At 41.0% G+C, this 16669-nt stretch overlaps 2 protein-coding genes across 3 annotated transcripts in view; both read left to right on the plus strand.

Annotated features, from left to right (window-relative positions):
- Window positions 1–16669, plus strand: part of LOC108975758 (zinc finger protein 502-like) — a 26868-nt gene that overhangs the window by 3923 nt on the left and 6276 nt on the right. The window lies entirely within an intron of this gene.
- On the plus strand, window positions 3949–4686 carry LOC108975759. Its single transcript, XM_018944464.1, has 3 exons — window positions 3949–4064; window positions 4119–4181; window positions 4280–4686. Exons 2-3 carry the CDS (start codon window positions 4134–4136, stop codon window positions 4643–4645), a joined length of 414 nt encoding a protein of 137 aa, XP_018800009.1. The 5' UTR covers window positions 3949–4064; window positions 4119–4133; the 3' UTR covers window positions 4646–4686.

Here is a 16669-nt window from a genome sequence, read left to right on the forward strand (position 1 = left end):
CTCCAACTTTCCCCTACCAAATCCACAGCGACCATATTCTCGAACTGGACGAAGAAGTATAGACTGGAACTTAATATTGCAGTCGACTTCAGGAAAAAGTTAAAGGTCACCCTCGGCAGTAAAGACGAGTGGAACGAAGTGCTGTTTCTCAACAGCAGCTCGAGGTTGGAGTCGTTCCATTCGTCTTTACTGCCGAGGGTGACCTTTAACTTTTTCCTGAAGTTAACTATTTTGGTAGCTCTGTCTCTTGGGAGGAGGGCCAACGGTATAATGCCACTTATCTTTTCCATCCTATGGGACGAGACTACCTTGCCTTTTTCTAACCCCTCAGCCGTTATTTGCAGAAGAGTGTCTTTGGCTACCTGACCAATAACCAAATGAAGCGGAGTAGAACCTCCAGAGCTGCCGTTCGACAGGTGCGAATTGCACCCGTCATGCAGACACAGGCCAGCCGCTGTAGCTTCACTAGCTTAGTATTAACCGAAGTTTGCGACGCTATTGAGGCCCAGGCCACCGCCACTTATGTGATTATCGGTCTCACTATCATGGTGTACAACCATCTAACGATCCTTGGCTTACGGCCATTAAAGCTTTTGTGTCCTTGACCAAGGTCAGGTTTACATGGTGTTTCCACCTCAGCATCAAACCGAGTTATTTGACACTGTTGGTCATCCGTTCCCTCGACAGTCGGGTCTACGAAAACCGGAACGGACCCGGATTTTTATCCGGCCAAGGACTGTCAACTCGGCAGAATTCTGCCGTTACAACAACAACAACAACACTGTTGGTCATCTCTATTTCACTACACCCAAGCGTGAGATTTCTAAGACCGGATAGAGACCTGCTTCTCGTAAGCGGGATTACGGTCATCATGGATGGGTTGATATTTAGTTCAACCCCTACACCACCCCTTTGCTAGGTTTAGACCTCTTTGGATTAAGTCACAGAGATTGTCCTCATATATGCCTTTGACCATAATTACAATGTCGTCCGGATACCCTTGGTAGCGGATCCCATTGTCCGTTAGCAGCGCTAGCAGATTGTCTACGACTAGACTCCATAACAGGGGTGATAACACACTCCCCTGTGGGCAGCCGAGACGAATCCTTCTATCACCTACTGTGGTCTCAGCAACCCTGGTGCGCAGTACGGCTTCTATCCATCTGCGCACTGGTGCTGCCACATTCCTTTTCTCCAGTGCCCTGGCTACACTCTTGTGAGACGTGTTATCAAAGGTACCTTCGATGTCCAAGAACGCGCAAAGCATTACCTCCCAATGCTCCAGTGAACTCTCTGTCTCAGAGGTCAGCTGGTACAGAGCGGTACTGGTTGATCTGCCCGCTCTGTAGGCATGCTGAGTCACACGCAGCGGTGATTTCTTCAGCGCTTTCATCCTTATTTCCTGATCCACGATCTTTTCCATGGTTTTTAGTAGGAAAGACGTTAGGCTGATTGGCCTGAAAGATTTCGCCAACGAGTAGTCTTTCCTCCCTACCTTGTGTATGAAGATCACCTTCGCTGTATATATATTTCGGGGATGTACGCCATTCCAAGGCTATCTCTCAGCAGTCGAACCAGGTGAGGCAGCAGAAACTGCTCCCCCTGTTGTAGCAGCGCCGGAAAGATGCCATCCGCTCCTGGAGGCTTGAATCTCTCAAACGAGGCCATCGCCCACCTGGTGATGATCGCCATTTGCAGATATAAAAGTGTTGCATTTGGTTTCGCTGCGACATCTTGGGTAAGGCCTTCTGATTGTATACCGTCGCATCGCAACGCGTTTAAAGATTTTAGGTATTTAAGCTCACCCAACAATGATGAATCATTGTTTGTAATATTAATGCAGCCGAAAATATTAAGTTCTTGCAGTAATGGGAGATTTTTTACAATTGCATCTATGCAACTATCATTAACGCAGATGGTGCCGGACAAGTACAGTGTCAACAGCTTATTCTGTTTTTTTTTTTTAAATGACTGAAGTGATATATTGTTTAGTTGCCTACAATTAGCAAGCCCCACATTTTGTAATAGAAACGCTTTAAAACTTAGATCTTCTTCTTCTTAATTGGCGTAGACACCGCTTACGCCATTATAGCCGAGCTAACAACAGCGCGCCAGTCATTCTTTTTTGCTACGTGGCGCCAATTGAATATTCCAAGCGTAGCCAGGTCTTGCTCTTCATCTGCTTCCCCCGGAGGGTACAGCGTCGAATACTTTCAGAACTGGAGAGTTTTCGTCCATTCGGACAACATGACCTACCCGACGTGGCCAACGCGCAAAGCACTTTAAATGTTTCGCAGAACTTTTCTCTCGAAAACTTGCAGCGTCGACTCATCAGTTGTTGTCAACGTCCAAGCCTCTGCACCATATAGCAGGACGAGAATTATGGGTGACTTATAGAGTTTGGTTTTTGTTCGTCAGAGAGAGGACTTTGCTTCTCAATTGCCTACTCAGTCCGAAGTAGCACCTGTTGGCAAGAGTTATCCTACGTTGGATTTCCAAGCTGGCATTGTTGGTGGTGTTTACGCTGGTTTCAAGAGAGACAAAATTATCTGTCTGTCTGTTATTATATCAATATCATCGGCATACGCCAGCAGCTGTGCAGTCTTGTAGAAGATGGTACCTTCTCTATTTATGCAGCTCGAATTATTTTCTCCAGAAGCAGGTTGAAGAAGTCGCACGATGGGAGTCGCCTTGTCTGAAACTTAGATCACTTAAAGACATTAGTGATGGAGGACCTGTAAGAGTATTACTAAGATTTAAGCTACGTAAATTTTGGTGATGCATTGATATTACACTCATAATGAACTTAAACGTCAACATAGAATCACTTGGTGTGACGTCTATATTGTTGGGATAAAGCCGTCGTTGAATAGCATTGCGATATGCAATATGGCATCCAGATAAATCCAATATACTAATACTGTGCATCATTTCTCTAATGCGTAATAAAATGGCATCTGATAAGTATTGATTATCTTTCAAGGAAAGATCTTGGATTCTGCAAAAATTTATGCAGACAGACAAGCAATCATCAATGTTGTCTAAAAACGAACCAGACATGAAAAGGGGTGAACAACGAGTTATAGTTATTGCACGAATTTTTTTTAAAAGGCTCATTATAGCATAAAACTGTTTGTCACCCACATCAACACTATCAAATATTATTTCCTCTGCAGTATTTCCAATGTGACTCATTATGTTTTTATCAGGCCAAAAGTAACTTCTTCAAAGTGGTAATTGCGAAAAGGAAGTCTTTAGCAGGGGAGCTTCTGTCCGAAAGGCAAACTTTTGAAAATCGAATTATATTTTTTTTTTAGAAAATTCAGTGTTAAATGAAGCTTCATGCCATCGCTGACGGAGTTTTTCCGGCTACCTGTACATCTGGGAATCTTAAGAAACGAAATATGTGTTGAATAATCTGCAATAGATATGTTTTATACTTTAACTCGTAACTTTAACAAACACAAATGTATATGCTTAAAGTTTAAATACTATATGCAATATCATAATATAATATCACGTGAACACTGTTACAAGAAATAATGTCAATAAATAACTTCAATTCCTACCTCTATTGGCAATTCACCATAACTGGGCTTCCAACTTCTATAATCCTTATCATTTCATTCAAAAGACGCCATTGTTTTTGTAATAAAAAATTGGACGTTTGTTGCATCTTGACCGTCGATGCAACAAATGTCCAATTTGTATTACTATTGATACTTGCTTGTACATACGTAAATATATTTATGTATTATTCAAAGGCAAATGTATCAAATAAATATAAACTATTGGAAATGGCAACACATATGCACTATGCATTCATGTATGCTTAATGATTGTTACTTGTCCGCTGATAATAATGGCTGACTTCGAAAACGTCAATCGCTTTGCATACGAACAAAGTTCGAAGTTCGATAAAGCATCCTCAGTATTTATTACATTACATCATATTTTGAAACGCATTAACTCAGTAGCCGATGCGCAGTGATACAGAAAAGCGTGCATCACTAGAAACTTGATGCTTTTCAAGGTTTGAAAGCAACGATGGCGAATTCAGATTGGTAAGCATTGATATTATTGGTTTATTAATTTATATTTAAATGGTTTATTTGTAGTGAATCTAGCAAAAAATGGAATTACGAGCGCAAAAAGCTGCTTCGCTGCCAAACGCAAAAAAGGTCAGTGCTGTGGAAATATTAAAGAAGTTGAGCCAAATTCATTTCCATTCAGCCGTGATGATATAACCAGGAAATTTCTCAATTTTATGGTAACGTAGAATACATTAGAAGAAGCTACCACCCACTGGGACTTTTATGAGGAAATGTACGATGTTTACGGCACTCGCAGCGATGTGACCGTTCCTCAGGAGACTTTAGATTCATCGCTATATGATATATTGAGTGGAACCGGTGGTACTAACGATTTTCTTGAATTAGATAGCACATCGCCAAAGTCAAAATCAAAATTAGATCGAAAGAAGTGCGAGGTTGTAAGTTTTTTGGAAAAAGAAGCCTCTGCAGACAAAGAAATTTTAAAAGAGTTGATGCAGGTAGAAAAAAAAAAGCTGGAAGTGGATAAGCAAAAAGTGGAGGAAATGCGAAGCCTCCGTTTGCTACTGACATCTATGTCTAATTACCAATAGAATACATTACTGGCAGAGTTTAGTTGGCTGTGCAAAGCACATTTACGACTTTTTTTCAATGTTATATTTTTAAATAATCGTAATGTATACAAATTATAAATAAATGTTATTACAACTTTAAAAGTAAAATATTAAATATCACAGTTTAATGGGGAAGTAAGTATGTCAAATATCTTATAAAAATATAGTAAACTAAAATTCAAATTAAAAATTATAGATTAATTTAGCAAAAAAAAAAAACATTAGAAGAGGATTGAAAATTAACATGTAGACTCTTGCTTCAGCCATTGCATAATAAGCACGTAAATATTAAGCTGAAAGTAAAGTAGTTAGATTAGTTCTTTTTCGTATGGCTTCTTCTTTTAATAAATTTGTGGACACATTAGGTTGGGAATTATATTCAACGTCTATTTGATTTATTATAGTTTCTTCGCCAATATTACAATCTTCGTTTTCAATAATAAAATTGTGAAGCACCATACAAGCCATTATTATGTGCTTTGCCAAGACCAAGTTCTGGATTTAAAGACAATTAAGAATCCGATTTTATTTTTATTTTTTTCAAAATACCGAAAGCCTGGGGCCCTATTCTGTATCTCGATTCGTAAATGTATTCTATTCGAAATTCGGATCTACTTTATAATTTTWCGAAAGTTGTACCACCCTGTGCCAGAATAAATACGTACAATTTTCGTTTTTGCTTTCTACAACTCAAAAGCTAACGAATATTTTATTCGAAAATTGGCTTGAAAATCCGAAAGTCTAGTTACGAAATATAAAAAATCCGAATTCGAGTAAATTTTTTCGAATCGAGCTACAGAATAGGCCCCCTGCACTATGAAGACTCTTGCCGAACTTAGTACATAGTTGAATCCTTTTTGTTCTTGTGTAAGATACCCATTATCTTTGTACAGTACCATTGAAAAAGTCTAAAGGATAAGCACCGTCTCCCAATAAATGATATTGTGGCGAAATTTTAAGCATCTTGTTTATGATAGCTTGTCGTATTGGGTTGTTGCGCCATATGGATGCATCATGACACCGTCTTGGATATCCATCGAATACATCAGTGAAACGCATTTTGCTATCCGTTATTGCCTACATATATACGAGTAGAAGTTACATTTTAGTGTTAAATATACCTGAAGAAAATAATACTTTAATATAGTCCTTTTCTTATGTAATAGCTTATGCTATAAGTTTTAAGCTGCTGAATGCGAACATGCATTCCATCAACACACCCTAACACAAATGGAGAGGGCAGAGCACGACTAGACTCGAATTGCTCCTTAGTAGCTCGTTGGCTTTGACCGGTTGGTGGAAATTTTATTAACTTCGCTTTTAAGTGACCAATTGCTTTTATTGTACGAATAAAGTTGTAATATGCAGTCCTAATACCTATGTAAGTGAAAACGATCACTTAATTCACGGAACATATACATACATCTTTCTAACGATAAGCAAGACCGACCAGTTCGAGATGTTCTCCATAATGGCTTTAACATAGCTTGAAGCTTCTGTGAATGTATTTTTGTAAAATATATAAAACTTATACTTATGTATATACACGTGGAAGGTTTCATCCTAAAGTGGGAGAAAAATACATCAATTGGCATTTCACTAATAGTTTTCCAGAATCCCGAATTTTTAGGCACCTTTCTTCTAATGTGCTTTTTATCATTATTATTTTTGAAATTATTTTAAATGCACTTTCTTTTATATTTTGATTTAAATATTTTACGAAAAATTTTATGTAGTTATTTTCAGAGAAACGCAAAAAACGTTTATAATTGCACTCTTGGCTTTATTTTGATGCATTTTGATATTTTTACGCTCGTTGAATTTAAGTTTCTAAAACAGCTGTTGACGAAAATAAACTTTGCAGTAAAAGTGTTGTAAAACGTCTAAATGTACAATGCATAGTAATACGATGTTATTTGACGTTGCATGGTTATTAGATTAAAAACACCTCCATGCTCCGTGAACATCCTATATTGTATGGTTATTTGCTTATTTTTACACAAACAGCTGTTCATTCTTTACAGTTTAAGTTCAATGAAATTCCTACTTATAAAATGCCTAAACAAAGTTTAAAAAGCAATATAATTGAATTTAAAATAAGTTCTGCTATTCAGGAAATGGACTTTATTGAAGGTATGTGCTTATTAAGTAATCCCAATTTTAAGGGTTAAAAAAATTCTTTGTATAAAATTTGCAGACATCTTGCGCCCTGAACAGTATCACAATGCAATTGTAAAGAAAATCTGTTAATAGCAGAACTTCCAATAAGAAAATCTAAATGGAAATGCCATTTAGTAAAATTCCAACGACTTTCTAACACTGGAAATAAGCAAACAACCACATAATCTGTAAACAAGGGTCTAGGTTGGTTAAAGTTGGTTATTTTGTCATACCGCATTTTGTTGTTGTTTACTTAATCACATAACCCGATAACCACCTTATCGTGAACAGCCTAACTGTAGTAAAACCGCATCAAAATTTTGCAGTAGTACGTTTTCGAAGTCAGCCAATCGGTCTACAAATAAAAAAATATAGAAATCGATAACAAAGAAATAACAACATAAATCTATCAACCTAATAAAGAAAAAACTATAATGTGCATAAGCTAGCTTAAGCCAGCGTAAGCAACTTTCCACAGGCCATCCGCTGTAGCTTCAATAGCTTAGTCTTAACCGAAGTTTGCGACGCTATTGAGGCCCAGGCCACCGCCCCTTATGTGATTACCGGACTTACTATAATGATTTACAGCCACCTTACTATCCTTGGCTTACAACCCCAAGACCTTCCTGCCAGCCAATTGCATACCATTAAGGCCTTTGTCGCCTTGACCAAAGTCAGGTTTACGTGCTGCTTCCACCTCAGCGTGGAGTCTAGCATCAACCCAAGGTATTTGACACTGTTGGTCATTCCTATCTCATTGCCTCCTAGTGTGAGATTCCTAATTCGGGGTAGGGACCTGCGTCTCGTAAACGGGATTACGCTCGTCTTGCAGGGGTTGATATTCAGTTCCACCTCCCTACACCACTCCTTCGCTAGGTTTAGACCTCTTTGGATTAAGTCACAGAGAGTGTCTTCATATTTGCCTTTTGCCATAATTACAATGTCGTCCGCATGCCCTTGGCAGCGGATCCCATTGTCTGTTAGCAGTGTTAGCAGGTCGTCTACTATTAAACTCCGTAGCAGGGGTGATAACGCATCCCCCTATGGGCAGCCTCTTGTTGTGCCGAGACGAATTCTGTTGTCACCTACTGTGGTCTCAGCCACCCTTATGCTCAGTACGGCTTCTATCCGTCTACACACTGGTGCGGCCACATTCCTCTTCTCCAGTGCCCTGGCTATACTCTTGTACTACGTGTTATCAAAGGCACCTTCGATGTCCAGGAACGCGCAAAGCATCACCTCCCCATGCTCCAGTGAACTCTATCTCAGAGGTCAGCTGGTACAAAGCAGTACTGGTAGATCTGCCCGCTCTGTAGGCATGCTGATCCGCATGCAGCGGTAATCTCTTCAGCGCCTTCATCCTTATTTCCTGATCCACGATCTTCTCCATGGTTTTTAGTAGGAAAGACGTTAGGCTGATTGGCCTGAAAGATTTCGCCAACGAGTAGTCTGTCCTTGCTACCTTCAGTATGAAAATCACCTTCGCTGTCCTCCATATTTCGGTGATATACGCCATTGCATGGCCTTCTCTCAGCAGCCGAACTAGGTGAGGCAGCAGAAACTGCTCCCCCTGTTGTAACAGCGCCGGAAAGATGCCATCCGCCCCCGGAGACTTGAATCTCTCAAACGAGGCCATCGAACGCCAATTCTAGCGGGATGGCCTGTGTTCGATCTCCCGAACTGTCTCGAGGAAGTGCGCTCGGAGAAGCTCCGTGGCTCTGTCCTCCAGACTGGTCGTTAAGGTCCCGTCGCCGCGTTTGATTGCTATTTCAACATCTTTTGTGCCCCTGGTCATAGCTTTGTGCAGCCGAGACGCTTCTGGCGTAGTGGCGACATTCTCGCAGAATCTCCTGAAGCTAGTTTGCTTTGCAGACCTAATCTTTTTATTGTATAAGGTGAGGTAGCTTCTCTATTCTGCCCAATCCCGTTCGTTTCGCTTTGTTAAGCAGGCCGCGTACTTTTTTTCGGAGGTCTGCTAGTTTCCTTGACCACCAAGGACAATTTCGTTTATTTGTGGGCGCTTTTAGAGGGCAACTGCCATGATAAGCGTTAATTACAGACCCGTTCAGCTCAGATAGCCTAGTCCGTAATCCTGCGCTTGAAACCCTATCGTCTGTTTGTTAATATATCCCTGAAGGTGTCCCAATTCGCCTTCCGCGGGTTACGTCTAGGGGGGAATTGGCTGACCTCTACCTTTAGCTTGAACCTTATAATCCTGCGGTCTGACAAGGAGAGCTCCGTCGAGATTCTCCATTGCGAGACCAATCCGGTTGCAGGCTCATTGCTCAAGGTAATGTCCAGCACCTTCCTCCTGCTTATAGTTACGAATGTGGGTTCACACCCTACATTCTCTATCACTAAGTTGCTACCTACTATATACTCTAAAAGAGACTCACCTCTTACGTTGCAGTCGGTGTTGCCCCATTCCGCGTGGTGGGCGTTGGCGTCGCAGAATATGATAAGGGGGAGCCTGTACTGTCTGCAGTGCTCCACCATCCTTTCCACCACCTCCGGAGGGGCCGTATATGCCTGCCCTGGGAATTATGCTGAAGCCAGGTTCACTTGGGAAATCTTCGTATTGATGGCCATTATAATATGGGTTGGGTCTCCTAACCCGTCGAGGAGCTCCTGCGTGGAGGCTAGCTCTGCTGTCTGACCGCAGAGGCCGACATCGGGGACGTCGGTGGTCACCGTTGGCACTGCCTGCTTAGTCCTACTTTCGCAGGGCTGTTCCGACACCTCGTCCACCTGCATTTTTGCCACCTCCGGAGCTGCCACAGACACTACCTGTTTTTCGAAGCCCTTGTTTTGGAGAGTCGCAGGCGTTGCAGCTCTCATGTTGCCGATGACTGCAGGCCTGTGAGGCCGCATGACCACCGTGCTGAACCTGTAGTACAGGCGGAAACTCGCTGACCAGACGTACTTGTACGACTCGTCGTCGATGTACAAGTACAATCTCCAGCCTTACATCTCTCCAATCTCCTTCATTTTACTGCTGACGACGTGCAAGAGATGCTGAGGTCCCGGTTCTGGTTTTTCACCAGACCTAGGGCGAACTCATAGGGCTTCTCCCCGCACCGAGGGAGGAACATTGTCATGCTATGCATGATTGTCAAATCTTCCGCCCTCTTCGCACAAAGGACAGGGCCTTTCATCCATGCAGTCCACTTGCAGCATATCTCCTCTAAACTCCATTCCCAGGAAGGACGCCGTGTAGTCCTTCCCTCTGAACACCTCCTCCATGAGGAGGTCCTGGAGCACTCTGAGCTCATCCGGTTTCAATGATTCCGCCGGGTAGTTAAGAGGCAGTACAGCCATGCGAATGCCTTTAACGGCCCAACTCTTCTACGCCTCCTCTTTCTTCTTCTACGAGCACCGTTAGGCTCTGCCCGATGTGACTCACCCGAGTCCGACCCACTGCCCCTTCCGGTGGGAGTCTTGGCGGCGCTTGTTGCAGCTACAGTGGCACCAGCCGTTTTCGCCAGGTGAACGCCGCTGCAACAGGGCACCTCGTCATCATCCTCCCTGGCGTGCTCCTCAAACAGGCGAAAGAGTGTCAAGGAAGCTAAACTTCAGCCTAGCTCCTTGACCCTATGTCCGGGTCCGTTTTCCTTTGTTGTTGCCTTTGTTCCACGTGGTCCGAATATTGGTTTTTGTTTGGTTTTACCGTGCTCGCCTTGTTCGTACGACCCTTTGCTCAACAAGGTGAGCTGCCGGGTCTATTATTTTGATGGGGAACTATTAGGTCCGCCACGCCAGAGCCCCTTGAAGCGGTTAGGCCACAGTTACTCCCCATTCCAGCAGGATGTTGGGGAGGCTCCGTTAAAATACAGCCGAATTTACCTTCTGGCTGCAAATCATCCAATGGGCACAGAAGTCGCGTAACACCCTTATAAGGAGGTGGTAGCTCTTGCTAAGCGCACGCATCCGGCGCTACGACATCCCGTATGGGCAGTGCTAATCAGCACCATCCACGCAGGTTGGGGGCGCCCAGTATGCCTTGCGCCTAAGCCCCTGCACCGCGGCAAGGTGCCTACCATTCGCAGAGATTTTTTTTCTAAAAAAAAAATTACGACTCAATACTAATATTAGGTATGACAGCCTGTGCTCCTTTACTCCTTAAATTCCCGCGATAACTGCCAAAGTACAGAGCCAAACAAACTCCACATGTCGCTTAATGGTAGCACATGGGGCAAAAACAAATAAACGTTGGCAACACCGGTTGCTCGTATGGTCGCCTGGTTGCAGCGAAACGAGAAGCAAGGTCCAACACATACATAGGGAGTGTATGCTTCCGGTTAAGGAAAATAACGAGCTCCTCTCCAAGCAGAAACCATTTGTGCTTGAATGGCCAGTCATCGGATGCCACACACTTCAGGGATAGACAACCATTACAACAACAAGGAAAAATCCGTATTATATCCTCAGAGATGATTATGGAATAAAGCCAAATAGTCCACATAAGATTCATTCAAATCTTCATATGAATATATAATTCTGTTGTATACTTGTGGTCATATAGTTGAGACATTCATTACTTGTTTACAATTAAAAAAACGTATATTTTTTACGCTGCATCCGTGATATATCCTGAAATAGAGATTTAAGAATTTATTTCGGAGGGTTTTTTATCATGTTTCCATTTTTCCAACAAAAGTGTTCTCAAAAAATTAAGTATTTTTGTTTGAAAGGGATAAAATGAATTTTAAAAGAATAAGACTTTTGCAAATTGGCCGCGAATATAGGCAAGAAAGACCACAGTTTCTGACGGTTAGGGCAAATCAAATCCATTGCTATCTTCCACATAAAGCTATATTAGAGGAGTAACATCTTTTTCCATCATCATAAATCTTCCGCAGAACTTTTCTTTCGAAAATTCATAACGCCTACTCAGCAGTCATCGTCTATGCCTCTGCACCATAAAGTAGAACGGGAACAGTGAATGACTTATACTCGTAGAGTTAGATCTTTCTTCGTCGAGAGAGGACTTTACTTCTCAATTACCTACTCAGTCCAAAGGAGCTGCTGTTGGCAAGAGCTATGGAGAGGTGTTAATACTGATTCCAAAATAGACGAAATTATCTACGACTTCGACTGTCAACAGTGACGTGGAAGTCAAGTCGCGACGATTCTTTGTTTGATGACTGGAGATATTTCGTCTTGCCCTCGTTCACTACCAGACTCATTTGTTTCGTATCTTTGTTCAACCTTGAGAAAGCAGAACTAACGGCGCGAATTTTATGGTCACTAATATCTATGTCATCGGCGTACACCAGCAGTTGCACACTCTTGTCTAAGATTGTATTATTATTTTTTCGGAGATACCAAATTCTGACATAGCGGCATGAAGGCAGCTCCTTTTGTTGCTGTCAAAAGCAGCATAGAAATCGACGAAGAGGTGGTGTGTGTCGATCCTCTTTTCAGGGATCTTTTCCAAGATATGGTGCATGGTGAATATTTGATCAGTTGTTGATTAGCCATTCCTGAAGGTACAATCAGTGTGTTGACGGTAGGATTTAATCTTTCACACAACACGCTCGATGGAACCTTATATGCGATATTGAGGACACTTATCCCGCGGTAGTTGGCCCAGATTATGGGGTATTCCTTACCTTCTAAAAGTCAGCAATGTAACTGCCGTGTTATCGGCAAAACCCCAATTAATGTTCAGGAATCTACTTATTCGCTACTAATATTTATTTAATATTTTTGGAATATTTTGGATAATAGAGGCAAACAACAACAACAAACTAATTTATCTATATGAAGTGATTTCGTTCTCAACTGTATCTGGTTTCGGTACTGTCACAACTGCAGCACACTTCCACTGCGTTTAAGAAATTATTAAGTCTTAATATAGAATTATAGATAAGTGTAGGAGACATAATTCCTTTTTTAGATAAGCACCTAGTTACTTAGGCTGCAACTTTGTCATATCTTGGAAATTTTATTCCTTCACGCGGGCGAAATATGTTTCATTGGTAAATACATTTGCCATGGTGCGTCAAAAATTCTAATATTTCAGCATCATAGTTGTTACCACCGCTACTAAAAGTAGTGAACGTTTCTTCGAGCTATTTACTGGAGCTCTTGGTATTCAACTAGTCGATTAACCGGATTAACTGGGTAGGGAATTATTCGAATAATAGTTTTCGACTATCCGGCTAACCATTCGATGCCGACTATTCGAATAGTAAGTGTTCAACACCTACAATTTTTTTAAAATATATTTGATGATGATGCGGTACTAAGCGAGTCGTTGTTCACACCTTGATGGTCGCTGACGAACTATATTTAAAATTTGTGCTTTTGATCTAACATTCTTACATTCTTTAAGTTTTAGGATAAATTACATAAAATGGCAAACTTAAGAAGTATGGTACGAATAACTATTATGTACAGTACAAATAAAAGTTAGGAGTAATTATTATAATTAGTGTAGAGTGGTGATCTCCACATTACCCCCCTTCTACATTTTTTGTGGATTGACTTGCAATACAGCTGGTTCTTCATCTGCTATATTGTAACTTGGCTTGAGGGGGTCGATTCAAATAACTATGTTTTTGCGTTTTATTTCGATTGTAAATTTTTTGTCGTTTTTTTAAATAACTTTGCAGGGTCCATCGTTTGTTCTGTCATAGAAGGAGTTACTCGATCGTTGCGTACATATACGTGTGTTGATTGAAATAAATTCTTATTTACCAATGTGTACTTGGAGAATGCCATGAAGTTTCGACGGGACGAATTTTTTGAAGATGATGTAATTTTTCAACAAAAATTGAGTTCGGCTGCATATTTGGTTTTGTAGTAAAAAACTCGCGTTGCGGCTGCGAAATATAACATTTCGCCTGCGGAAGCTTTTAAGTCTTCCTTAACGGCATTTCGTAGTCCCAAAAGAGTAAGYCCTAAATTATCTACCCAAGATTATTTTCCGGTGGCTAGTATGGCGTTTTTAAATGAACGATGCCACCTTTCTATCAATCCATTCGTTTGTGGATGATACGGTGATGTACGTTTACGCTGAGTACCTAATGTTAGTAACATCTCTTGAAACATTTTGGATTCGAATTGAGTTCCTTGATCTGTGATTATCTTCTGAGGTGAGCCGTATCGTCCAACCCACTCGTTCAAGAAAGCTCTAATTACTGTTTCTGCTTGGATGTCGACAAGAGGTATCGCTTCGGGCCATCTCGAAATGCGATCGATGAGTGTGAGACAATATTTGAATCCATGATTAAGAGGTAATGGTCCAATTATATCGACATGAACAACTTAAAAGGGTTGGTTTAGCATTTCTAAACGTTGTAATGGAGACTTGACCTGGCGTAAAACTTTGCTGCGGCTGCAATGGATGCAGCCACGAACAAATGCTTTGCAGTCCTTTCGCATATTTAACCAAACAAACTGTTGAGAAATCATCTTTAGAGTTGCGTTGGCTCCAATCTCTGCTTAAAAATCGTTTACGATGGGTCTAACTTGGGTCATTGAGACATCGCAAAATAATGTAGGGTAATGCGGTACTAAGCGAGGAGTCTCCGAAAATTTGATGGTACCAACATTCTTTTGTATTGTGTGAGGACTATTTTCGCTCACTCGATTGACTATGTCGTCGAGGAAATCCGACTAGTGCGTGAGCGACTGCGTTCTCGTGTGTACATATTATCAAATTCGCGTTGTAATTCGTGAATCGTATTTGATAGTTGAGAAATTGCGTCTTGTAGAGTCTGAGCTGATGTACTGGCGGCGTGATCCAATGATGAATAAATTTGACGCTGGGTTAATGTTTCTATAATAGCGTCGGTATATAGTACCTTCGCGTGCGATTACAGTTGCTCTTATTAATTCCGGTAGGCGTTGGATCCACATGGCGCAAAGAGTTTCTTTCGAAGAGGAATTTCCTGCCAGTCGTCTCATGGCATTAAATAGTTGACTCGGGCGTTGATCACCTAGTACCATCTCCTCCAATAATCGCTGAATTTTGCAATGATACCTTTCACCAAAATATTTGAGAAGTTCAGTCGTGAGAAACTCATACATGCCAATGCCTGAGTTGGTAATAAGTTGAGTATTTTCAGCGTTTTTACTGATAATAACGTTGAGCGTCGCTGTTCATGTTGCATGCCTTAAACCAATAGTCCACCGATGTGCACCATGCATCCATATCGTTTGGTGTTATGCGAGGCATCGGAATACGTGCATGTGCTTCAGGCGCAGTATACCATTGAAGCGGCGCAAACTGTACACATTGATAATCTGGAAACGGGGTCGCATCATTTGTTCGTTGTTGTGAAAACGGTACTATATTCGGCTGATGTAAATTTCTAAACGGTACTTCGCTGCCCTCTATCTGCGCTGGCTTCATAACACGCGCAGATTCACTCGCTGCCTCTAAATGTATGACCGTATGACTTTCAGATTATTTTCAGGTTGAATGTCATTGGCGCTCCAACTGCTTCCGTAGTGTCTAAGTGCTTCTGGGCCTACTGGAATTCCATCGCTGCCAGATATGGTTTCGCTTTGCACGGGTAGAAGATGTTCGCCCATTTTGAGTAAGCGCGGGGTTTAGAAAAAATTATTCAAAATTTTACTCTTCTAACATCAATTATTCTTCCTTATTTCTATAATTTGAACAGCTTTTAAGTGGCTTTGTTGAGATTAGTTTTGGCATTTGGATTTCTACTGATTTGCCACATTTTTCGTACACGCCTTTTACACTGAATTAATGCTCTAGTTTCTGCCGGTAAATTAAAGAAGTTAAGAGGCGAGAATTCATTCCTTCTTCGAAGAGTGTCAAACAGTGCACTATGGCCGAAATTGGGATTTTAGCGGCAAAAAATACTTCCTGGCAAGCTAGCTTCACCAAATTTGGTGTGTAGACTTCTAATGATAAACAAATCGATTTGAGAACAAAATGGGCGGGCCACGCCCCCTTTTTTCAAAGTAGTGGCAAAACGTACTTCCTGGTACAAAAAAGCAACTTGAGAAAAAATTGAAAGGTCCACGCCCTCTTTTTCCTATATCCAAAACCCAAATTGTCGCCAAAAATACTTACCAAAACGCTGGCTTCATCAAATTTTGAAAACGGACTTCTTCTGACAAAAAAAGCTTTAGAAAAAATGGGCTGCCCGCGCCCACTATTAAAAAAATATTGAATGCTACCAAGAAATTAATTTATTTTTTAATTCATAAATTTATAATTTTAAAGAAGTTGTAAATGCTTATGGATTAATCTTAATCTTCGTTTTCAGCCGCTTCTAATTCCAATGAATAATTATTTATCGACTCTAAGCTTACATCGGAATCATAACTATAATTGCAGCTGGAGGCTTCTTGAGATGTTGAAGGTAATAACAATTCTGGTGGCAATTCATTCATTTTAAAAAGATCAATGACTTGTCGAGGAAAAGGAAGTTTTTTTGAACTATTTGTACGTTCTTGCAAATATAAACTTGAAATATATGGGTCAGAGCTATCCATAGCTCTATGATACATGTCAAGTATGTTGTGCACTCTTGAATCCTTTCGAGCGTGACCAGTTCGATCTTTTTTATAAAATTTGTTTCGCGCCTCAGATTCATTTTCTGCCAGGACACCTACGGGTACTACTGAAGACTCAATTATTTGTGACGAATGCACTAATATTTTGTGTATTGTGGCGGACATAGAGTACCATTCGTAGTTTTGGAAAAATATTTCACTGGTTTTAATGCAATAATCACGAAACCTTTGAGCATTAATTTCAAATTCAGAGGAGAGAGCAATTAAGATTATGTGTAAATGTTTCAAAAAATCAATATTTATACCAGTAATAGATGCTAATCCGTGCGAGAAAATGCTCTTCTA

The sequence above is a fragment of the Bactrocera latifrons genome, unplaced genomic scaffold (assembly GCF_001853355.1).
Source record: "Bactrocera latifrons isolate USDA-ARS-PBARC rearing strain unplaced genomic scaffold, ASM185335v1 scaffold_698, whole genome shotgun sequence".
NCBI lineage: Eukaryota > Metazoa > Arthropoda > Insecta > Diptera > Tephritidae > Bactrocera > Bactrocera latifrons.

Bases quoted from the DNA above. Each gene is read 5' to 3' on its own strand.
- LOC108975759 (XM_018944464.1), top strand. From the start codon at position 4,134: ATGGAATTACGAGCGCAAAAAGCTGCTTCGCTGCCAAACGCAAAAAAG. The intron at 4,182-4,279 runs GTCAGTGCTGTG...ATGGTAACGTAG, and splicing joins CGCTGCCAAACGCAAAAAAG to AATACATTAGAAGAAGCTAC.